We start from the raw sequence: 24,169 nt of genomic DNA, 5'->3' as shown, positions 1-24,169 counted from the left end.
AAAAGATTCAAGCACATGACTGTAGTGAAATTGTTTAAGATGGGATTGAGCAGAAAGAAAGAAAGAAAGAAAGAAAGAAAGGTGGACATTTGGATGGATGCACAGACAGGTGGGGGGGATGGGTGTATAGACAGGTGGGAGATGGATGGGCAGACAGATGGGAGATGGATGGATGGATAGACAGGTAGAGGGATGGATGCACAGACAGGTGGGGGGGATGGGTGTATAGACAGGTGGGAGATGGATGGATGGATAGACAGGTGGGGGGATGGATGGGCAGACAGATGGGAGATGGCTGGATGGATAGACAGGTAGAGGGATGGATGCACAGACAGGTGGGGGGGATGGGTGTATACACAGGTGGGAGATGGATGGATGGATAGACAGGTGGAGGGATGGATGGGCAGACAGATGGGAGATGGATGGATGGATAGACAGGTAGAGGGATGGATGCACAGACAGGTGGGGGGATGGATGGGCAGACAGGTGGGGGTATTGGATAGATCGACAGGTGGGTGATGAATGGGCAGACAGATGGGAGGATGGATGGATGGATGGATGGATGGATAGACAGGCGGTGGGTTGGATGGATGGATAGGCCAAAACCAATAAATTCCACACTAAAGAATAAACCAAGAGTCAAAAGCACTACAACCAGCAGAAACATGTAAATTACCAAACACTCCTTAACATTGTTCTTCAGCTGGATCAATTATTTTTATAAAACATTTCTGATTAAAGAACAAATACAGAAAATCGCACTACAAATGTACAACCTGAGTCTGTGAATCAGGCAGTAAAGAAACCCAGCTAGAAATGCAAAAGATTTTTCGCCCCCTTGTACACAAACAATACAATTCATACAAGAACAAATGTACTAACTGGAACGCTGGTGCTTTGGAGCCAATTCTGAAATACTTGGCAACCCGTTCTTCCGTCTCGGGGGAAACACAATTTCCTCATAATCTCTGAAGAACAGCAAACCTCACGGTCTTCAAACGTGTAACAGCTGACAGAAGCGAGTCTCCAGCTCACTCATATATTTCAGATTAATACAGAGTGTATAACTTTCATACACTCACAGACTGAAACACTGAAATACTGAAACACTGAAATACTGAAACACTCAAATACTAAAATACTGAAACACTGAAACACTGAAACATTAAAATACTGAAACACTGAAATACTGAAACATTGAAATACTGAAACACTGAAACATTAAAATACTGAAACACTAAAATACTGAAACACTGAAATACTGAAACACTGAAATACTGAAACACTGAAACTCTGAAACACTGAAATGCTGAAACACTGAAACTCTGAAACACTGAAACACTGAAACTCTGAAATACTGAAACTCTGAAACACTGAAACTCTGAAACACTGAAACTCTGAAATACTGAAACTCTGAAATACTGAAACTCTGAAACACTGAAATACTGAAACACTGAAACACTGAAATACTGAAACACTGAAATACTGAAACACTGAAACATTAAAATACTGAAACACTAAAATACTGAAACACTGAAATACTGAAACACTGAAATACTGAAACACTGAAACTCTGAGACACTGAAATACTGAAACACTGAAACTCTGAAATACTGAAACACTAAAATACTGAAACACTAAAATACTGAAACACTGAAATACTGAAACACTAAAACACTGAAACACTGAAATACTGAAACACTGAAACACTGAAACACTAAAATAATACTGAAACACTGAAATACTGAAATACTGAAACATTAAAATACTGAAACACTAAAACACTGAAACACTGAAATACTGAAACACTGAAACACTAAAATACTGAAACACTAAAATACTGAAACACTGAAACACTAAAATACTGAAACACTAAAATACTGAAATACTGAAACACTGAAATACTGGAACACTAAAATACTGAAACACTGAAATACTGAAATACTGAAACACTAAAATACTGAAACACTGAAACATTAAAATGCTGTAACACTGAAGTACTGAAATACTGAAACACTGAAAAGTTTTATTAAATTTGACATTTTATACACTCAAAATGCCTCAAACTCAAACACTCCTCCAAAACATACCACCCATTTTTACATCACATAAACTCACTTATATTCACATATGGATATAATAATTAAAAAATAAATAACAACAAGTAATTAAGTATAAAATATTTTTAAAAACTCCCCTTTTCAAATATGTACAAAGATACGAATATCACTGGATTATAATTCACACTGGACTGTCAGGAACTTCACCACCTTCTGACTCCTTCAGAGTCCACTAATGTGCCCCATACTTTATAAAACACTCTCCGTTTCTGTTTCAGGGTTTTGTTAATAAACAGGAATTTAACTCTTCCAGACAAGTCTTCAAAGATGGTCTACATACAGCATGTTCTTCCCCGACGTGCGAATCAGGCATCTAGCACGCAGTAGGCAGAAATCCAGCAATTTACCTTTGCGTTTCTTAAGTGCTAATGTCTCAGGGTATAGGCCCAAAAGCGTACGTAGCTAGGAGCACAAGGGAATAATCTGGAAGAGAATTTTGGAAATATTTCCACTTATCTGTTTGCAAACATTCTGTATTACTACACACAAGTCCCTTGCTGTTCAGAGCATTTTATATATGTATCTGGGAGAAAAGCGTGTTAACTACTGAAGAAACGTCAGCGCACGGGGTCGCTCTGAGGCACCGCTCCAGCCGATCGTTTGGATTCATCGCTTCACAAACGGAGAAAATCTCAGTTCAGATATTACACTTTTGGGGGGGTTTTTTTTTCCACTGAAATTCTAGGAAATATGTGAAACTTTGTGGTTTCACATATCTAAAGGTACTTCGTGTGTAATTTAGTAAATACGCAGATGTCCCTTGTCAAAAAGGTCTAAATGACTCCAATAAGAAACATGTACAGGATTCTAATTAGAATGTCTGTCATATTTGGGAAGCATTCCTATAAGATCGCTCTAGGAATTGTCTAACAGGGCAAGACATAAATATGCCGTAGGACCCCTTCTACAGGAGTTTTTTTAAATGGGATCCATGTGGGTTCCTATTCAGGTCTATACGGGGATTCAATATGATAGTTTTAAGAAACCTGAAGGTGCACTTCCCACTGCAACTTTTTATTTTATCTTTATGGTATTTTGCAGACCCCCTTATCCAGAGCAACTTACAGTTATCTCATTGACAACCGAGCAGTTGAGGGTTAAAGGTCCAGCGCTGGGATTCGAACTTACAACCTTCTAATCAGTAGTCCGACATCACTACCACTGAGCTACCAGTTTTTACAAAACAACACTAAATATATTTCCAATGAGGTTATTCACATGAAATTTTCACCAGACATCTGTGTTAATTCCAGAAATCTGGGACTATAAAGAATTAGGCGATTGCAGCTGGTTCCTTGCGTTACCCTGCCTTGGAGAACTGTTGTTTCTTCGCGTGTTCAGTACTTTTTTCCCGTGTCATTCCACTTTATTACACGTAACTTTATTTATGGCCTTTAATGTTGTGAATTCTTTATATTTTCCAGATTTCTTGAATTTCTTGAGTTGAATTTCATGTGAATAACCTGATCGGAAATATATTTACCGAAGACAATGTTGACGCGACCGATACTTATTACCCCACCGCTGTATTAGTAATTTAAAGATTTAAAAAAAAAAAACTCTTAAAGAAAACTCTTTTAGGATTTTAAAACTTCCAAAGCACCCTCTGTAACTTCTTATAAGTTTCCGATAACAAGACATTATTTCCGATACGGTTCTAAAAATCGAAGACGAACCTACTGGAACAACTGCAATTTTTTTGGAAGGGGTGTGAGATGGTATGATGTTATTATAATGCGAGAACTTTACGAACCGCTGTAATGGTAGGTGATTATGGAAATCTCTCAGGAAGAGCTCGGGGAGGAATTTGAGTTGAGATGCTTATCTCGCCGCTTTCCTCACAGACCAGAAGACCGTTTTTGGCTCGCTCTCCACTATAACGCTTGTTTTTACATCAGCGAAGAACAACACAGACAGGACGTGACATCAAACGAGATGAATTTCTGTTTGCGCTGCTTGTTTGTCCTCATTAAACTGAATTGTTGCAGGCTGAATATACACTGTAGAGGTTAATACCGACACCAATAAACCGCTGAGAACTTAACCGTCGACTACTGCGGGAATAACACCCAGTGTGTCACAAAGTTATAGGAAGATAATCGGCGACAGAACGGTGTGATGAAGCAGAGGTACTGTGACCACCCTGAAGTGGCGCATTTACCTAAAACATCATGTCCTGAAGTGTTTTCTTCCTTTTATCCATCCATCCATCCATCTTCTACCGCTTACTCCTTTTCAGGGTCACGGGGAACCTGGAGTCTATCCCAGGGAGCATTGGGCACAAGGCGGGGTACACCCTGGACAGGGGGCCAATCCATCACAGGGCACAATCACATACACACTCACACACCCATTCATACACTACGGACACGTTAGACACGCCAATCAGCCTACCATGCATGTCTTTGCACTGGGGGAGGAAACCGCAGTACCCGGAGGATCTTCCTTTTATATCACATACATTTTTTAAAATTATGTTTAAAGTTACCTGTAATGTCGTAGAACGTCCACAAAGTTAGTTCCTGTCCTCGCTTATGTTATAACAGCTATAAACAGCAGCATCACTCCCACACCAGCCTCTCTCTTTTCTCTCTCTCTCTCTCATCACGTTACTGAGAAACCACAAAGCATGAAAATCAAAGCGGTGACACTGGAGACTCCTTCCATAAATGTTACATAAACATGTCAACAATTACACACATGCAAAAGAAAGAAAGAAAGAAAGAAAGAAAGAAAGAAAGAAAGGGATGGACTACGTTTGTTTATTTATTCCACTATAGATGCTAATTTATTCTGAAGAGTTAGCCAGGATTGGCTTGCTAACTAGCTAGCAGAGATTGTTGACCTTCTATCGGCTGTCCTGTTCAAGTAAAATAAATAGATAAATAAATAAATATAACATTCGAATCCATCATATAAAATGCTTACCGTAGAATAGAATTATTAGAGTAGTCATTCTGTGTAGAGTTAAATCCACTACAGATCATGAATTCCATATAGCACTGTGTATAGGCTTGTGTGTAGCTTTACTCTTAAACTGAAATAGTTCATGAGTGCTGAACGTTAAAATTAAAACATTAACATCACCGGCGTCCTGGTTTGATGTGAGGGGCTACAGAACAGGTCTCGAGATAGCGTGACCCTGCGAGAGACTTTAATTGTGGCTTAATGTGTTCTCCAAACACTCATAGCTCCCTAAGAATATCACCCCGGCCCAAAGCGGAGCTAAAACAAGCAACATCTGTGCCAGAAAAACCGGTCCGCACAGCATGTTCTCACGCCACGGAGTCTCTGAAGACTCCTCAGAAACGCTGGAGATCGTCTGAAGAACACTGAGCTAGTTCCAGACACGATCTCTTCGGATTGCTTACATCCACCGTGCTCCGATTCGCACGTTTTTAGGACTTCAGCTCGTTCACTTTGCAGGGGAAAGTAGCTACCACGTGCTCTAAAGCTAGCTAGAAGTGGCCAGACGATGTCATGGACTAATCTGCATGGTCGTTCGCATATCGAAACGTGTTGCGCGAAGAAGGACGATTTTTTAAATCTTCTAATCTTTCTAATGAGATAGACTAGAGTTTATCAGACAAGACAAGCATGGATTTAAAGGGGTAGTTCACACCAAAATTAAATTCCTGTAATCATTTACTCGTCGTCGTGTCGTTCCAGACCTGTACGCGTTTCTTTCTTGTGCGGGACATAAAAGAAGATATTGTGAAGAATGTTTGGTAACCAAACCGTTTTGGTGCCCATTGACTTCTACTGTATGGACAAGAAAAGAGAAAAACACAGACATTTCTCAAAATGTCAGCAACGATGACAGAATTTTCATTTTGGGGTGAACTATCCCTTTAACTCTGAAGCGGTTACGTTATTTTCAACCGCCGCATGTCTGGGGTGTGTATACATACCATACGTATATACTACAGCGTTTCACACAGCGCTGTTGGATACCGGATCTCTGATCGGTCAGGAGGTGGCGATGAAGTTTCTGTAACCGCGGCTCTGACAGTAGCGCGGCTGCAAATCACAGGTTTATTATTATCAAGGCGCTCCTTCTAATACGTTACCGTTTCTACGGTAACGGCTCGTTCACAGGGACTTGCTTTTATGGAAGGAGTCTCCAGTGTCAGAGGTTAAAGCTGTTTTCCCACGTCTTCAGGACAGAGGGGTTTTCGGGGAATCGTCGCGTTTTCTCGGTAACGTGACGAGCTGCGCGTTTTGGGTTTTTTTTTTTTGTCTTGTTAACTTCAAGACAGAGAGAATAAAGAGAGGGCCGGTGATGGAACGACTGTTTACAGCTGCTATAATGTAAGTGAGAACAGGAACGAATTTGTTTCGTGGGCGTCCGACAACATTAAACGTAACTATAATTGGATAAAAAAAAAAAAACGTATGATGCTTTGTTATTCATTAAGTGAAAAATTGTATTAATCTATACGGTTGGTTAGCGGTTAGCACGTTCGCCTCAGACCTCCAGGGTCGGGGGTTCGAGTCCCACCGTGGCCCTGTGTGTGCGGAGTTTGCATGTTCTCCCCGTGCTGCAGGGGTTTCCTCCGGGTTCTCCGGTTTCCTCCCCCAGTCCAAAGACATGCATGGTAGGCGGATTGGCGTGTCTAAATTGTCCGTAGTGTATGAATGTGTATGTGATTGTGCCCTGCGATGGATTGGTACCCCATCCAGGGTGTACCCCGCCTCGTGCCTCATGCGCCCTGAGATGGGCGCCGGGTTTCCCATGACCCTGAAGGATAAGCGGTATAGAAGATGGATGGATGATACAGTGGTTGAAAAAAAGGAATGAAACACTTTGGTGATAACAGCAACTCCATAACCCTATCTCAAGTGTTGTACTGATGTACCATAGCTTATATAGAATACCCATAATGCACCATGGTGTATGTATGGAAGATGGAGAGGAGCAGCATTTCAGACACAGAGTTAGTTAGCATCTGAAACGAAGTTTGTTACTCCGTCTAATTCTGACAACCCTGAAGAGAAGACCTCGCTCCGCCACTCCACGGTTAAAGATTTAAGGATTTAAAAACGTCTGAAAAGTTTCCAGTCGACGTTTATCATTTTTATCTCGGGTGACATTTTTTCTTTCTTTTTTTTACAGCCCTTTTTAGACCGTTGGCCAGACTGGTCCCTGGTCGGCTTTAAAAACCGTCCTCACAGTAAAACACCCGGAGTGTTTTCGTGAATCAACACAGTTTATTGGAGACCATCTGGATACCAGTGGACGACATTTCAACACGTAGCTGAACATCAGTGGTGCTAAACAGCCTAAAAAATTCATGCGTTCATGTATTCATTTCCTCTTTATAATGGAATTCGAATCAGGAGATGTTTTGGGCTGTGGTTACAGTATCAGGTGAAATGTCACGGATCTATATAGTTTGCAAAAGTTAAAAACAGTTAAACATGGTATAAGTCGTGATTAACGGTGTGGAAACCGTCAGCTCAGATGGGAGAAGCTGTCCATAGGACAACCACAACGCTGGACTTTACAGAAGAGTGGGGAGAAGAGAGGGGAAAAAAAAGAAAAGGAGACTCTGCAGACAGTCGGAAGAATGTTCTCGGGTCTCGTCGTGACGCGTACGTTTCAGGCTTGGGTACAGCGTGTAGCGTTTAGCAGAAATTCACGACTGCTCATCGTTCTGGGAAGATCGCCTGTGACGTGAAGCGTGGTGGTGGTAGCATTATGTGGCTTTCAGGGTGGAGGGAAGGATTGATGGAGTACAATACACACACACACACACACACACACACACACACACACCTTACTTAATAAAAAGTTCATGCTGCAAAATAAAGTCCTTTCCCCACATAGGAAGTCTAAAGTTTAACTTTATCAATCAGTCCATATGAGAGGAAGTAATGAAGAGGCCACGGTGCCAGGTGTATGTGTGTTCATGTGTTCGTGTGTGTGTGTGTGTGTGTGTGTGTGTGTGTGGACCCTTGAGAAACACACTAAACCAATTAGCAGGGCTATAAATAAAGTCACGTCCATCACCGGCCCCTACAGAGCGCCCTTCACCTGATCCCTCCCCGAGCTGGAGATCACTTTAACCAGGAGACAGACAGCACAGATTAAAGGAAGAGACAGAGGAGACACACAGGGGAATGTGTGTGTGTGTGTGTGTGTGTGTGTGTGTGTGTGTGTGTGTGTGTGTGTGTGTGTGTGTGGGAGGGTGCTAACACAATTACACACAACACACACACACACACACACACACACACACACACACACATGCTGCTTCTGCTTATGATCCTGTCTGATTTCCTGTTCAATAACACACACACACACACACACACACACACACACACACACGCTGAGTGGCAAAAACAAACACACACACACACACAAACATACACACACACAACTGTTCACACACACACACAACTGTTCACACACACAAACACACATACCTGTTCACACACACACACACACACCTGTTCACACACACACACACACACACACACACACACACCTGTTCACACACACACACACACACACACACACACAAACATACATACCTGTTCACACACACACACACACACACACACACACACACACACACACACACAGAGAGAGAGTGTTGAGCAGCACTATAACAGTGTGTGTTTCAGTAATGTCTGTGCATCACTCGGCCCTGGAGCTTCAGCACCGCGAGTGTAAACACTTTAATCCCGTTATCCGCTCCGAGGCTCCGAGTGAACACGGTGCTGTTATTTACAGCGCTCCCTCCGTGTGTTTATGGAGGCGGCTTCACTGCATCTGTTGGTGTGTGACGTTACTTTATGACTCATAACTCTTCATTCAGGAAAACAAACTTCTTTTCTGAATTGAAAAAAGCAGATGATTTTATCTGCGTGGAGCCTCACGAACATCTCTCTTACGTTTAATAAACGTCACGTTCACTTCGGTTCACTGCGATCACTTCAGCGCTAATCTCACAACCTCGACGTCACTCCTCAAAACTCTAGACAACAAAACTCACCATCAAAATGCACATCGCTCTAAACTCGGACACTTTTTCCAGTCGCTCGGACGCAATAAAGTTCAGAAATGACATTCGCCTTAAAGCGCATCTATTATGGATTTGAATCGCGCCTAATTTTGTTTTAAAGTTCTCATACGATAGATTTACGCGCATCCGAGGTCAAAAACACTTTCATTTAACGTGCTCATCATTTAAACTGCAGCGTTACGTTTTTCCCCCCAGTGTCACAAACGACTCGTTAAATGATCCGTTCTAAATGATTCGTTCTAAACTCCTCCTTTCGGAGAGCATACCCTGCTCTGATTGGTCAGCCGTCCCAGTCTGTCGTGATTGGTCTACCGCCGTCAGCGTGTGTTTCAGAAAGGAAACGCCCACTAGCGTAACGTGTTTCAGCTCCGTCTGTCAGCGAGCAGATAATGAAGACCGGAGGCGGGGCTTTGTGTTACAAACCTACGTAGGTTAGTACAGGACGTAAAGTCTGGAATCGCTAACGACTCGATTCAGCTGTTCAGAATCGGTTCCTTCGTTCGGGAGTCGATAACCCCGTCTGTCGTGCGCTTTGAATTTTTGAAACTTTGCAGATGTTTTTACATTCACAAACAGCTCCGTATATAACACACTACATGAAAGGGAATGTCTGAAAAACCCTAATAGGTGCGCTTTAAAGCGGCGCGTCTCGGACAAGGTGGACGCCATAAGTTTGACTACACTATTGCACGCGTGCTGAAAAGGCACCAGGTGTCTCTAAAGCATCTATACCGTGTGTCTTTGGAAAGAAGCGCAGACACGGTGAAGAAACTGAAGACCGGGTAGGTTCAGGTCTGCTCGGTTTCGAGATGCGTGCCGTGAAACTTTGAAGCTGGATTGCTGACAAAAACCATCCGGAATACATCTTTTTGGCTGGGGCAGGATTCTTCAACCTGGCCAAGACGAGGAGACGTCGGAATTTCATTTGGCCAGCGGGCAACCGTCCAAGTACCTGGACAACCTGGGGCCAACTTCAACATGGGTGGGGCTGTATTGGAAGATAGTGCAGTGGGATGCAGACCTAGTCTTAGATCATATCATGCAGGTCTCCTCGTAACGTCCTTGACGAGGTCTGTCGAGCTGATGGTGTGACCTGGTGTGATGTCATTGTGTGGGTTAATGTTCAGGATCATCCACAGTTTACCATCCTGTACTCACCCCCACTCTCTCCTTTCCTTTACCCGACTGAGGAACTTTTCTCCACATGGAGGTGGAAGGTACAGCGCGGAAATAAGCATCGGACGCGTCAACATTTTTTTCAGTAAATATATTTCCAATGAGGTTCCTTGCCTCGGAGAACTGCTTTTCCTTAGCGTGTTCAGTACTTTTTTCCCCGTCTCATTCCACTTTATTCCACATGACTTTATTTGATGGACTTTAACGTCGTGAGTTCTTTATGTGTGCGGATTTCCTGAGTGAATACGGACGTCTGGTGAAAATTTCATGTGAACGACCTCACTGGAAATATATTTACTGAAAAAAACGTCGACGCATCCGATACTCATCCCCCCCGCTGTGTCGTTATATTTCCACGAGATGCTTTCGTATTCATACAGTACACTGATGCAAAAATAAGACATTTTGAAGTATTTTAATGCGTATATTTCAGGATAAAGTGGAGTTACAGTGAATCCAGACGGTACATTTTGTAGATTTTATGAATGTTTTGCATTTTGTATATTTGTTGCTGTTGTTGTTGTGAAGGAAACTGCGTTAATGGTGTTTAAAATGTCTTCTAACTTTACTTTTCATGCACGTTTATAAATGAAATATCAACCAGACACAAAAGAAAAGCTGTCTGTCAGGTTGCCACATCCTCTTGCTTTTTCGTTTTATTAACCGTCTCGTTTTGCGGACATTCCACGGCAGCAAACGCGACTACAACGGATCGTTTTTTAAGTTCGTAGTTCATAAGTAATACATACGTTAGACATGCGAGTCGCTGCTAACTCTGTGGAGACGAACGTTAGCATGCTAGTCAGTCCTGTTGGAGATGACAGTTGGTGTGAGACATTTCCGAACTTGTAGAAAGGATGGGGTCAGACCTAATATCCATCCAAAACCCGATCGAAAGCGATCTACGACAAATCCAGACGTTAAGGCGGATAAATTAATACTAGCCGTTCAATCAGGACGAAAGTAATGGCGCCGTATACAAGGAGGAAGCACGAGGAGTTAGTGTGTTTCTACGGTGTTACCAAAACACGCTGCGGTGGCTGAGCCGCATTACTGGAAGATTTAGCACACGCCGCGCTTAAAGGGGCGCTTTTTCGTCCTTCGGTCGCCATTTTGTGTGCGCTTGGCCTTTTACGGTGCTCCGGAGGCGTGGCTAGATGTAAATCAGCTGTGCCGCGAACACGTGGCGATTTCACTTGGTAAACAGGTTGCCCTGAGAATGAAGAAAAAACAGCCACGCTTGTGTAAAGCTGGTGTGAAGCTTCAGTTCAGGCGGTGAATGCGGGGTTTTATGCGGTCAGTATTAACAGGAAAAGGACGTCAGGTGACGCCGCACTGTCGTCGTGCGTTCGGGTGTGGTGTGTCGGGGGAAAAGGTCGGATAAGGACACTCGAGCTGCGTCGGTGCGTGGGTGGAAAGGGGTCCGTTATCGAAAGGCTAAAATTAAAAATGCCAGATGGTCCTGTATAAACTGATGGGGACAATTTCCCAGGAAATTGTCAGAAGATCCGGTTGTGATCAAACCGGACACACACACACACACACACACACACACACACCCTCTAGAAATGTGAAACAAAATGTGCTTTCTAAAACGATTCTGTAATAACTGATATTATAATATCAGACTGTGTTTAGTATCACACACACACACACACACACACACACACACATTCTGTGAGTCATTCTGGTCATTTTTGCTGATTATAAACATTAATAGTTCTGTAATTCAGCACAGTTGTCTCGTACTGGCATCTTACACTAGAACCCTTAGTGTGTGTGTGTGTGTGTGCGTGTGTGTGTGTGATTCAAGTGAAAAACAAACAACAGAAAAGAAAAAAAAAAGAAGCAGTTTTAACTGGGGTGTGTAAACTTTTTACCTCCACTGTAGAGGCTCGCGGAGGTACGAAATCTAGACGCGGGCGTTTTAGTAGCTGTCACTCGACGTTACGTTTATTCGACTGGACGCCGCTTTTATGCAAACAGTCCGATCTCAAATCCGATCTTTAAACGAAACGGAAATAAAGGCCAGGAGCCGCTCATGCAGGGATGGATGGATGGAAGAAAGAAAGGCGAGTATAATACGATCTGATAATATTAAATATATCATCATAATCCATTAGGATTAAATAAAACATGCAATAATGGCAGCTCGTGAAATCTAAAACCGTATAAAAGCAAACAAATCAACTGAAACACACACAAACGTTTAAGAAAATCAAACTAAAAAGTAAAAAAAAACATCTCAGCTGACGCGGAGTTTCCTCGTACCGGGTCCTGAAGCTCTGATGTATCTGTGTGACAGCGGGTCCTGATTTGTTTCCGTCCTCTTACGCCACAGAAATGCCAAGAGTGAACATTTTTCATTAATCGAAAGGAAACGTCATCGTTCGGATCAGTTTGTGGTCGAGGAACGTCCAGGAAACAACGTTATAGCAGCTATAAACACTCGTTCCCTCACCAGCCTCGCTTCAAATCCATCATCATAATAATGATAATTATATAACAAACGCGTCCTCGGCCCTGAACACGTCGAGAAGCGTAACGTTCCAGTTTTACCTCTCACACCGGAGACTCCTTCTGTAAAGGTGAAATGAGTGTCTGGAACCCGCTGTGGTAGAAGCGGAACGGAACACGCAGAGACGTGCTGTTAGAGGAAAGTGACGCCGCCGATGGAAGGGACGGCAAGCTATTTGAATAAATAAGAAATAAGAAGAAGGTGAATAGCGTGTACTCGTGCAGCAGCGGAAATACGGACGATAAAAATACGGACGGGAAAAAAAAACGCAGGAGGAGGCGGGTGAGGAAACCGAGACCAGCGTTCTGATCGATCCGGTAATCAGAGAATGGGCTCGCTGTCGTTCCAGCTCACGGCTGCGTCCGTCCATCTGTAAAACCAACACACACACACACACACACACACACACACACACGTGTACATTTTTATATCGCGGGGATTGTCGGTTTTATGTTAGAGCTCAAAGCGTTTCAGAAACGGACCTGGTCCTGATGCAGAGCTCCAGTGGAGGCGTGAGGTCCGAATCCACATCCTCGGCGTCCGCCATCTTTACAGCCGAGTCTGGATCTGAAAACACACACACACACACACACACACACACACACACACACACACACACACACACACACAACACCATTCAACTCTTCAACTACAGTACAGATCGGATTTCTCATGTAATCTTCACTGATGTTTAACATTGTGGTTTGTTCGATGTCTTTTTTATAGAACTTAAAACGTGAGGCCTTACAGGCTACCTGTGAACCCCCGGGTGACCCCCCCCCCCCCACACACACACACTCCCAAGTAAAATCAGTCCGTACAGGATTTCGCGGCGTTTCTTTGCGATCGTTGCGTACAAAAACGCTCGATTCTGCGGCATCATTTTTTCCCAAATTTGCGACGCGACTTGCGGAGTTTCCGGTCTTTCCGAGTGAGACCTTTCAGCCGTACTCGTGTTCGACGCACGTGAACCCGAAGAGCGCCGAAACCTGCAGAAAACCTGCGGCCATTCCGAAAAAACTGCAAGCTCCTCCGAATACCGCGGAGTTTGCTGGATTCGGCGTTAATTCCTGCCGTCGCGAAATCCTGGAGGGACTGTACCACGGTTCGGGAACGCGCGTGTCGAGCTCCCGTGCACACTCACACACTGTTAATCGGACGGGTTCTTGCTGGTTGGCCAGGCCGTCGTAGTAATGCAGGTCAAACTCTCGCGGGCTCCGGCGGCTGGACGTCAGATCCTCGCACGGCGAGAACAGGACGCTGAAGTGACTCTCGCTGCACACCACCCAGATCGGAAACCTGGGGTTCTTCAGGTAAGAGCCGACCTGCAGCGGCAAATCACGCTCTTTCGTTACTTGTTACAAATAATAAACGATGGAGACGTGGCCTCCGCAGAAGCGTATTAAACCTCTGGGAAAACACGCTGGGAAAACTGGAATTCTCTGCGCTACGGAGCTTCCTGAACGTGGGCGGGAATGGAGGCGTGGGCTCGAGGAGTAAAAATAAATAAATAATTCAAACGTCAAACCAACCTAACTGTCAGAGACTTCATCTTAAAATAATAATAATAATAATAATAATAATAATAATAATAATCTTACCTAATGCATCTTTAAAGGGGCTTTTGAGAGTATTTGAGAAAGTGCTGTTATAGGAAAATAAACAACTTCAGGACGTCTTGAGAATAACTTATTGCATATGTATGGCGATTACACAGAAAATAAACACACACACACACACACACACACACACACGGTTTTATGATTTTAACACGAGGAATATGCGTTTAAAAAAACCCGTGTTCGTATGTAATCACGAACGCGAAGGCTCTCTCACCTTACAGATGTTGTAATGCTCGTATAACGACAGCAGTCCGAAGTCGCAGCGCTCTTTGATCCCCTTCAGGAGGGTGAAATTCCCGTTTCCCGAGTCGAGCTTCATCTCGTCGTCGAAGACGTTCGAAACCGCGCGTCCGCAGAGCAGCAGGTTTACCAGTTCCTGCAGAAAAGAGAGCGGATCCGGAGGCGTCGATGAGTTTTCTACAACGGCGGCTCTGACGCTAGTGCGGCTTGCCCGTCAGATACGCTAGCGTTTCTATAGTAACGGCTCGTCCACAGGAACTCGTACGTGAACGGGTTTTAAAAACGTGTGCGATTGAATGATAACGCTTGCTGTAAGGAGATGTTTATTTATTTACGGAAGGAGTCTCCAGTGTCAGTGCCTTGTACCGGTCAGAGGTTGAACTTTTTCGACACCTTCAGGACGGGGGTTCACGCTTTTACGGCACGTGTGAAAACGTAAAGTTACAGCTTTACCTCCGTGGTGTGTCGCTGTTTAATGAAGACACTGTTTTGTTCCGTTTATTAGGATGCTGATGTGATGATTATGAGCGTTTTATGCAAACAGCAAACACAGATTAGAGCCTTTTCTTGGATTATAGTGCTGATGCACGGCTTTAAAAAAAAAAATTCATTTTTAATTAAAGCTATCCTTTACGCTCCGTCTCATGTTTACTTCTATAGGATGAAAAAAGGGAACAGTTTGGAAGTCTGGAGTTTCTCCTATGAGCTTCGGACCCCTCGGCGTACGTGGTATGGTTCAGCGTCGTGTTATATCTAAACAGCTCTAAATCGTAGCACGCTGAATGATCGTTTTAAACGCATCACGTCGACGCTGGACGTGTCATTTCAGATTTTCCTGCAGGCACTGAGTCAGGCTTTCATTATTCGAGTTAAAACGACGGGCTTTCTGCGTATTTTTCGCATGGGTGCTTCAGACTAGTCGTCAGGGTTCACGCACCAACCTGCGTGCAGTAGCCGTGTGCGCCAATCAGAGTGGAAGTAGGGACGTCCATGTCCCCTCTGACCCTGCACACAAAAGGAGAAAGAAATGAATCCGCTGCTTTAACGCAGGAATGGACCTGTTTTAAGTGTTAGACTCTGTGTGGAACAAATGGAGCGTTACGTGTGAATCGTTCTGGACAGGACGGCAGAGACGATGAGCAAGACGCAGCCGAACGGACCCGACTCAAACTGGAGGAGGGGAAAAAAAAACACACACACACAATGGCCTGGATGAACGGCTGCGCCGATCTGGACACGTGATGCAGACGTTAGCCATATGGTGAAGCGGTACGCGTCAGATTAATGAAACGTACCTGATGAATGTGCTGTGCGATCAGCAGCTTTAAGTCGTCGAAGCTCTGAACGTCCACGCAGGTGATCTGAGGAGACGGAACAAATGAACACGCTAATACGTTATTTTCAAATCGTTAAACGCTTAAACAAACCGTGTGTAAATGTCAAACGAAGTTAGAAATCACTAACGTGAGTAATCATTTACTTATTAATCATACAACAACGATAACAAGCTACTTAACATTTGTAGGCGAAGTTAGCCCAGTCTGCCTCTTAGGAGGAGGCGTAGCCTGTGTGTCTGTCTCTTAGAAGGAGGCGTGGCCTGTGTGTCTGTCTCTTAGAAGGAGGCGTGGCCTGTGTGTCTGTCTCTTAGAAGGAGGTGTGGCCTGTGTGTCTGTCTCTTAGAAGGAGACGTGGCCTATGTGTCTGTCTCTTAAAAGGAGGCGTGGCCTGTGTGTCTGTCTCTTAGGAGGCGTGGCCTGGGTGTCTGTCTCTTAGAAGGAGGCATGGCCTGTGTGTCTGTCTCTTAGAAGGAGGCGTGGCCTGTGTGTCTGTCTCTTAGAAGGAGGTGTGGTCTGTGTGTCTGTCTCTTAGAAGGAGATGTGGCCTATGTGTCTGTCTCTTAAAAGGAGGCGTGGCCTGTGTGTCTCTCTCTTAGGAGGCGTGGCCTATGTGTCTGTCTCTTGGAAGGAGGCGTGGCCTGGGTGTCTGTCTCTTAGAAGGAGGCGTGGCCTGGGTGTCTGTCTCTTAGAAGGAGGCATGGCCTATGTGTCTGTCTCTTAGAAGGAGGCGTGGCCTGTGTGTCTGTCTCTTAAAAGGAGGCATGGCCTATGTGTCTGTCTCTTAGAAGGAGGCATGGCCTATGTGCCTGTCTCTTTGAAAGAGGCGTGGCCTGTGTGCCTGTCAGTCTCAGTGAAGGATGTGTCTGACGTCACACATCAGATCATTAACGACGTATCAGGTTGGGTATCGGATTGTCTCAGAAGGAGAGAGACACACCCAATCTCTGGACTCACAAATGAGAACTTTTTTCCCACAATAATCACGTTATAAAAGAGTTGATTTGAGAAAACTGAGCGAATTATTTACCATGTCCAGAACACCGTCAAATCTGTAGTGGCCCATGGGGGTGAACTGACTCCTCCCTGAGTTTCTGTAGACAGAACGTAAGCAGGTGAGGAGCTCTTTATTATTAAATTCAGTTACACACTTAATCATCCGTTTTTTGTTTTTTTTTACATGGCGACGGTGACGTTCTTCCTGTCTGCAGCTCTCCACAGGATTCCAGCCACGGCGTCAGTCAGGCACTTCGTCCTCGTGGCGTCGGACAGTCTCCTAAAAACAAAACCCTGCGTTAATAACGTAGTAATAACTCCCGCTTTAAACACGCCCACTGCAGTGACCGGTGCTGAAGCAGACTTTTACAGACACAACATACTTTTGTGATGAGAATCCGTGGCCCTTTAACGAAGGTGTTTAAGTGAAAGAACTCAACAGGGTTCACGGAAAAGCTGTAAGAAGGTCGAAATGACATTAAGAGGAGAACTGATGCGTGAAAGCGCTTACTCAGAAAGTGCGTCAGTGCTGGTTCCTTCGAACAGAAGCTTCTGGAGGACGGCGGCCTGAACGGCAGCCAGCACTCCACACGGCCCGCCCTGCTCACAGCATCACAACACAGTGCGCTTATTAACAGCGGCTCAAACCGTAACCTCTCAACACGCACTCTTAATCGCTCACGCAAGCGTGCGTTTGTGGAAACATTTCAACGTTGTGCGATTTGGTATTGTCTCTTTAGGAAATTTTCATTAACAAAATTATCCTAAGCATTTATTTACTAATTTATTGTTTTTATTATTTTTTTTCCCCCATTCATTCGTTCATTAATTCTATCTGCTGTTATGAATTATTTCATTGTTTATCATCATCAACAATTTCCAAAACATTTATATATTTATTTACTCATTTGTTTACTTTATTTTTAATTTTATTAATTTATCTAAGAATTATGGGTTGCTGTTTGTTTATTGATTGGTTTGTTTGTTAATATTTATTTATTTTTATTTTACTGTTCTGTTTGCTATTATGATTTATTTTTTAAATTTATAAATAATTTTATATATAATTATTTATTTATTTCCTTACATATTAATTTATTTTTAAAAAAACAATTATTAACGTATTTATTTATTTGCCTTTTTTTTTTTTTTTTTTTTACAATTTATCATGTTTATTTATATATTTCATTTGTTATTTATTTACTTGCTTGTGCCTATCGATTCATTTGCTTAAGGTGCACTAATATTGGCACCCTTGGTAAATATGAGGAAAGAAGGCTGTGAAAAATTGTCTTTATTGTTTAACATTTTGATCTTTTGTCCAAAAACTTCACAAAAAGACTCTGCTCTCATGGATATCAAACAATTGCAAACACAACACAGGTTTATATAAAAAAATATCTTTGTTAAATATATACACCCCTACGAATTCATATGAGAAAAATATATTTGAAGTATATTCCCGTTGATATGTTACATTTATTTTAGTGCACCTGGGTGACTAGGAACAGGAAATTGTTCAACCGTGACTTCCTGTTTCACAGGGGTATAAATATGAGGTAACACACAGGCCAAATTCCCTTAGTCATTCATAACGATGGGTAAGAGCGAGGAATATAGCTGTGATGTGCGGCAAAAGGTTGTTGAGCTTCACACAATGGGAAGAGGCTGTAAGAAAATGTGCTCACCAAGGGTGCCAATATTAGTGGTGGGCACTTCACTTATTAATTTATTTCAAACATTATTTACTTATTTTTAATTTTTTTTTAATTATTATTTATTTGAATCGTTAATGATCTTTTTATTTATTGAATCTGTCGTCATGAGTTTATTGTGTTTCAAAACATTTACTTCATTTTTTCATTCATTCATGAATTTGCTTACTTATTTATTTACTCATTTATTTATTCCCTGCCTTAAAGCTCTCTGTCGATCATTTAGAAATATTCATCTTGCCGTTTTGGAGACATTTATGTACCTGAACCCTTTTAATTGACCCCATTTTGCCATTTCTTAAACCCCAGACAGCGTTTTAGATTAGCGGCTAATGACCTTCTTCTGCACGATGCCGTATCTCAGAGCGGGTCTGCTGGAAAAGGTGAAGCTCTGACATCTCCATTCCTCGCTGAAGCAGGCCGCGGGGGAGCCGAAGATGATCTCCTTCAGTGCCTGGAGTTACAGCGGGGATAACATCATTGTCCAGGGGCAGGTCACATGGTACAGGCTCAGACTCATAAAGCGTAACGGGAACGTATTCTACGAAGCTAACACAGCTACGATGAATGTAAGTGCAATGTCGATTCTGGAGGTTTCATGCTGTTTATTACGTGAGGAATAAATCCCGCCGTGTCGTGCTGTTTCAGGACAATAATCCCTGATGCAGAAGCCTTAAAGCTCCAGTGTTACCTCTGTCTGTTACAAATCGCTGACACTGGAGACTCCTTCCATAAACGTTAAATAAACGTGTCTTTACAGAAAACACAGACGATTACACACGAATCTGTTAATCTCTTCACGTCCAATATACAAGCCCTGCACTGTATATAAACGCCCAGTTACTATAGAAACGATAACATATTAGAACGACGGCATTACAGCAGTTTTAGACAATTAACCATCGCCTTCTCTTCTGGCCAATCAGAATCGAGAATGTAACAGCACTGGGTTTACAAGGGATCATGTTTATCCTACCGTGACATCACAAGGTCACTATTCATTTGTATTAGCTAATATAAGCATAACGTCATATTGTTCTGCACCTTTTCACATTTAGGCTTCGATAATAATAATAATAATAATAATAATAATAATAATAATGTCCTTACGATAGCTGTTTTCTGGTCCATGGGACATTTATTCCAGTCACGGTGACGCGAGAAGATATCGATGGGAACAGCGGGCAGTCCGGTCGAGACTTCCCGATCGTCTACGTCATCTGCAAAGCAGATCAAACGAGTGTCACGTTCACGAATGCACGTAGATAGGCGTCATTAGATAGGAGGGGGGAGGGAGGGGGGGGGAGACTTTTTGTTATGCGTGTCTTTGACATTAAAGACGCAGTACCCAGGACCAATCCCGCCATGTGAAGAGCATCCGGTCTTGGACTAGGCGCCCAGTCATTTCTGAAGGATATAAATAAATAAATAAATAAATAACACTGAGTTCATGCACGTTTCTGATAATAACACGTACAGTCAGGATTCCTAGGCAGGAACGCGAGTTCACTTACTTGTGAGCTCTGAGTCGAGGTGTTCTGTCGCTCTGTCCACTCTGTCTGATCGACGGCGTGCTTTCTCGCTCGAGGGCGTTCAACTCGTCCGATCCGGTGTGTGACGCGCCCGTGGTGCTGCTGCTCCAGTTCCTCCGGTTCAGTCCGGATGAATCCTCTTCTTCGTTCTTGGGTAAAAGAGACGGAGACGCTGCGGTCTTTCTGACAGGACCACGTCTCCTGGCGTTTTCCTGCTGAGCGACACGTCAACATGAGCACGCCGTTTGAAAAAAAAATCTGTGACGCTTTATAAAATAGGGCTTTCAGAAGGAGTATTTCAGAAGCAATGCTGGAGCCTTACTCTCTGGAACAATAACACTGAACAACCTGCGAGACGGCAAACAAATTGGATACAGTCTCTGCTAACATCGTATTCGTGAACCGCTGGGATGTCTTCATCTGTCGTCTTCACTTTTACTTTATCTGCATCCCGTAGGTGCGCAAACTCGGTAAAATAAACCTCTCGTGTCGCCTTCAAACTTACGGAAAGCTCCCAGGAGCGGTCCATGACAACAATCACGACGACAGCGGGACGTTTTAAAGAGACACGGAGCTCGTCGGTTTGCGCTCGGCTGCGCATAAAACCGCTAAACAGGGACGTTTCGGCTCTAGAGGCTGGCGTACGTCGCTTTCGAATCATCGCGCACGTACGACACGCGGCGAGTGAGTGAACGACGTCGATAAGGAACCGGGCTTGGGCGGTTTCACATCGTGATTGTTGATATGGTGACGTTTTCTGTAAGGAGAAGTTCGTTGGACGTGTAAGGAAGGAGTCTCCAGTGTCAGCGCTTTGTAACAGTCAGAGGAAAAGCTGTAGCTTTACATTTTCCGATATCTAACCGTCGAGAGAGAGAGAGAGAGCGAGAGAGAGAGGAGAAAAAAGAGAGGCTGATGAAGGAACGTAAGTGAGAATGGGACTGTAACTGTAACTTTGCTTCTGTTGATTGTTTTCCTAACACGGCACGTCCTGGAGTGTTTAACTGCTTGCTTTGCTCGTGTATTAACACAAACTTCAGCCATGTTTTCTCTGGTGAATTTCTCAGTAAAAAGAAGCCACAAGAAATGATGTTAATCGGTAGACGTGCGGATGAATCGGTGCGAGGTACCTTAGAGGAGGCAGCAATAGGACCTGCCATGATGCCTCTCCTCATTCTGCTGCCTCTGCTTGTCTGCCCGTCCCCACCTCTGAGCGTCTGCTCCAAGCCCGGGCCTGCCGTCGGTGACATGGTGTTGAGGTTTCCTTCTATCTCTGGCGGAGACGAGGAGCCGAGCCGGGACACGGCGCTCGTCTCGGATGACCTGAAAACGTTTCGAAATAGAAATGAAATATACGCAGCGTGTATATTTATACAATGAACACTTTCTTTACGAAACACGTTAAGACACCTCATCTCGTCCGTGTGCGGTTGTGCGAGATCTCGTCCCCTTGTCACGCGATCTTCATCGGCAGCGGAGTCAGAACCGGGTTTCGACGCGGTACGCTCCGCGCTCCCATCCCCTTCGACTGGGTGCTTTTTGACGTCCCCGGCCTTCTTCATCCGCTCCTTCGTCATGATCTCCAGCATGGTTTTCAGCGGCCGATCTTCGCTCTACAGATTTTTCCGAAAGAAATTAGACAGAACCTACCGCGCCGGTCTGTTGCGTTACGCGCCGTGTTGCGTGACTCTTTACCTTATTCTTCTTGTACAGACTCTCCAAGTGGAGCACTCGGCACAGCTCCGAGCGGTTGTTTATGCTCGAGTTTGTCCGTGGAAACTCTTCGTCCATGCAGGCGATGGTTTTCTTCAGACCCTACGGAACAGGTTTAATTTTCGCCAGTGCGAAAGCATCAGAAATGTAAACGTGTACCACGCAGGTAGTCCGTCTAAAATTATACCCGAAGTTTGTTTTATTGATTTTTTGCACTGATTTTATTTGTTGTTGTTTTTTTTATATCCTAATTATACATCTAAATGAATTAATAAACATTTGAGTTTGTAACCGCCTCACTAACATGTTCGGGGGCCGGTAAGATCTTGCATTAAAGTAAACGACTGGTATTAAATCGGATCAATTCTCACAAACAAACACATGGTTATAGCAAACAAAGGAAAAGCGTAAGTGCAGACAGTGTAGCTGCGATGTACAGAAGCGTTTTATGTGGTATGATATAGAGATGGCACCGATCCGATACCCACGATCGTGATCCGCCGGACACCAGCTAAATGAATTTAATTCGATTCTGTAACAAATGGAAAAGACTGGAATTGGCTATGGAGAAGATTTTTTTCCCGCTTTGGAACTGAAAACCAGTTCCAGTTCATCCCAAAGGTGTTCAGTGGGGTTGAGCTCAGGACTCTGTGCAGGACGCTCGAGTTCTTCTACCTTCTTCCGACCTTCACACACCACGTCTTCACGGAGCTGGCTTTGTGCACAGGGGCGTCGTCGTGCTGGAGCAGTGTTTGGGGACTCTTATTTCCATTGAAGGGAAATTATAGCTTTAGAATTATGAAGACTAAATTCTACACAGTTGTGTACTTCCAAATGTGAGGAACCAGTTTGGAGAAGAACTACTTGTGCGTGTGCGTGTGTGAGAGAAGGTCAGGGGTGTACAAACTTTTGGTCATATAGGTTAATCATCTGCGCTCTGTTTATTAGCATACGTATAAGTGATGTATGTGTTAATAAATGTTCTATAAATGTTTATAACCAACTGATCCACTTTTATTGTACAGATATTAGGGTTCCACGCGTCTAAACACAGTGAAGTGTTATTATTTCAGCACAGAGACACGTGACACGTCACCCGGAAGTAGAAGGTTTATTAATTAATTTATTTATTAATTTATTTATTTATAACTTCAACGCATTGCTCAATTGATCAGAATCTGCTACAGTTATGTAGGCTAACCTACAGCTCTCTGTGATAAACGTTAGCTTATTTTTTAATTTCATCTTTTACCCACCTTTCTGCTGAGATATTCCCGCACCACAGCGGCCGCGACCTCCTCCACATCTCTCCCCATGATGATCAACACCGACACCGGGGAGCTAGCTTACCTAGATAACCTGTTAGCAAGCCGCCTAGCTCGCAAGCAAGCTAACAAACTACACACACGGTGGTGGGGGAAATAATAATCCGTTATTACTGTTAAAACATGTTTTTATGGCTGTAAGTTAGCCTGCTAGTCAAGCTACGCTAGCTAGGTCTGTTGGTATCCATGGTAACCTGCTTAGCGCGTTCACACGAACACGCTCTGTGCGTGTTTGGTGTAACTCCTGTCTGAATGGCTGATTCATGAAATGATTGACAGTAGCGCTAGCCAATTACACGCCCTTTGGACGGACGCGTTATTTGGCGCAGCAGCAGCGCCCTCTTGTGATTAAAATGGGTCACTGGTGCACTTGTGCTTAAGAAAAGAAGTAATGTTTTGCAAAGATAATATATATGTATATATATATATATATATGTGTGTGTGTGTAAACTTTTATTTTTTTAATTATACATATTTCTAGATTGAATCATTGTGTACTTTTTTTTTTCTTTAATTGTTTTGATTTTAATTTTTTGTGTGGGTGCCATTACTGAGTAACTTTCAAGATTCATGACTTGCATCAAAGGACGGAAATTTGCCCACGACACACCTTAAACAAACTTCAAATACAGTACAACACACAATGAACCCAAGGCGAACACAATGACCGAACACTATATAATCTATTTAATCTATATCATTAATCATTAAACTTCCTATAAATTAATTTATGCGCAGCACCTATAATTAAATCCCAATGTTAAACTTAATAATAATTCTAAGATTGCAAAATGACATATTTTGTAATAGATGAATAGATAGAATTTTGTATGGATTACAAAATTACAAA

At 43.4% G+C, this 24,169-nt stretch overlaps 1 protein-coding gene across 6 annotated transcripts; it reads right to left on the bottom strand.

Annotated features, from left to right (window-relative positions):
- Positions 1 to 10,707: 10,707 nt before the first annotated feature.
- Positions 10,708 to 23,794, bottom strand: mindy4 (MINDY lysine 48 deubiquitinase 4). 6 transcript variants are annotated; one of them, XM_053625954.1, is made up of 18 exons: positions 23,251 to 23,794; positions 21,977 to 22,096; positions 21,692 to 21,894; positions 21,412 to 21,604; positions 20,267 to 20,499; positions 20,101 to 20,159; positions 19,863 to 19,972; positions 19,090 to 19,206; positions 17,549 to 17,637; positions 17,222 to 17,317; positions 17,072 to 17,135; positions 16,003 to 16,068; positions 15,810 to 15,877; positions 15,649 to 15,712; positions 14,682 to 14,843; positions 13,990 to 14,170; positions 13,328 to 13,412; positions 10,708 to 13,215 (listed from the first exon to the last, which is right to left on the bottom strand). In XM_053625954.1, the coding sequence occupies exons 1-18, from the start codon at positions 23,308 to 23,310 to the stop codon at positions 13,167 to 13,169; spliced, it is 2,019 nt and encodes a 672-aa protein (XP_053481929.1). In that variant the 5' UTR covers positions 23,311 to 23,794; the 3' UTR covers positions 10,708 to 13,166. The 6 variants fall into 6 exon arrangements, 4 of the variants coding, with proteins under 4 accessions (XP_053481929.1, XP_053481930.1, XP_053481931.1 ...); XM_053625955.1 differs by having other exon boundaries at positions 20,267 to 20,496; XR_008386040.1 differs by lacking the exon at positions 13,990 to 14,170 and adding an exon at positions 14,447 to 14,490 and having other exon boundaries at positions 13,179 to 13,215.
- Positions 23,795 to 24,169: the final 375 nt, after the last annotated feature.

This window comes from Ictalurus furcatus, chromosome 5 (assembly GCF_023375685.1).
Source record: "Ictalurus furcatus strain D&B chromosome 5, Billie_1.0, whole genome shotgun sequence".
Classification (NCBI taxonomy): Eukaryota; Metazoa; Chordata; class Actinopteri; order Siluriformes; family Ictaluridae; genus Ictalurus; species Ictalurus furcatus.
The sequence above is the reverse complement of the archived record's forward strand: the minus strand, read 5'-3'. Positions and strand labels throughout refer to the sequence as shown.

Excerpts from the sequence above, each read along its gene's own strand:
- mindy4 (XM_053625954.1), bottom strand. The coding sequence starts at position 23,310 with ATGGGGAGAGATGTGGAGGAGGTCGCGGCCGCTGTGGTGCGGGAATAT. Across the intron at positions 20,500-21,411 it reads CTATTGCTGCCTCCTCTAAG|CAGGAAAACGCCAGGAGACG; the intron begins GTACCTCGCACC and ends CGTGTCGCTCAG. Across the intron at positions 17,136-17,221 it reads AAGAACGTCACCGTCGCCAT|AAACTCAGGGAGGAGTCAGT; the intron begins GTAAAAAAAAAC and ends TTCTGTCTACAG.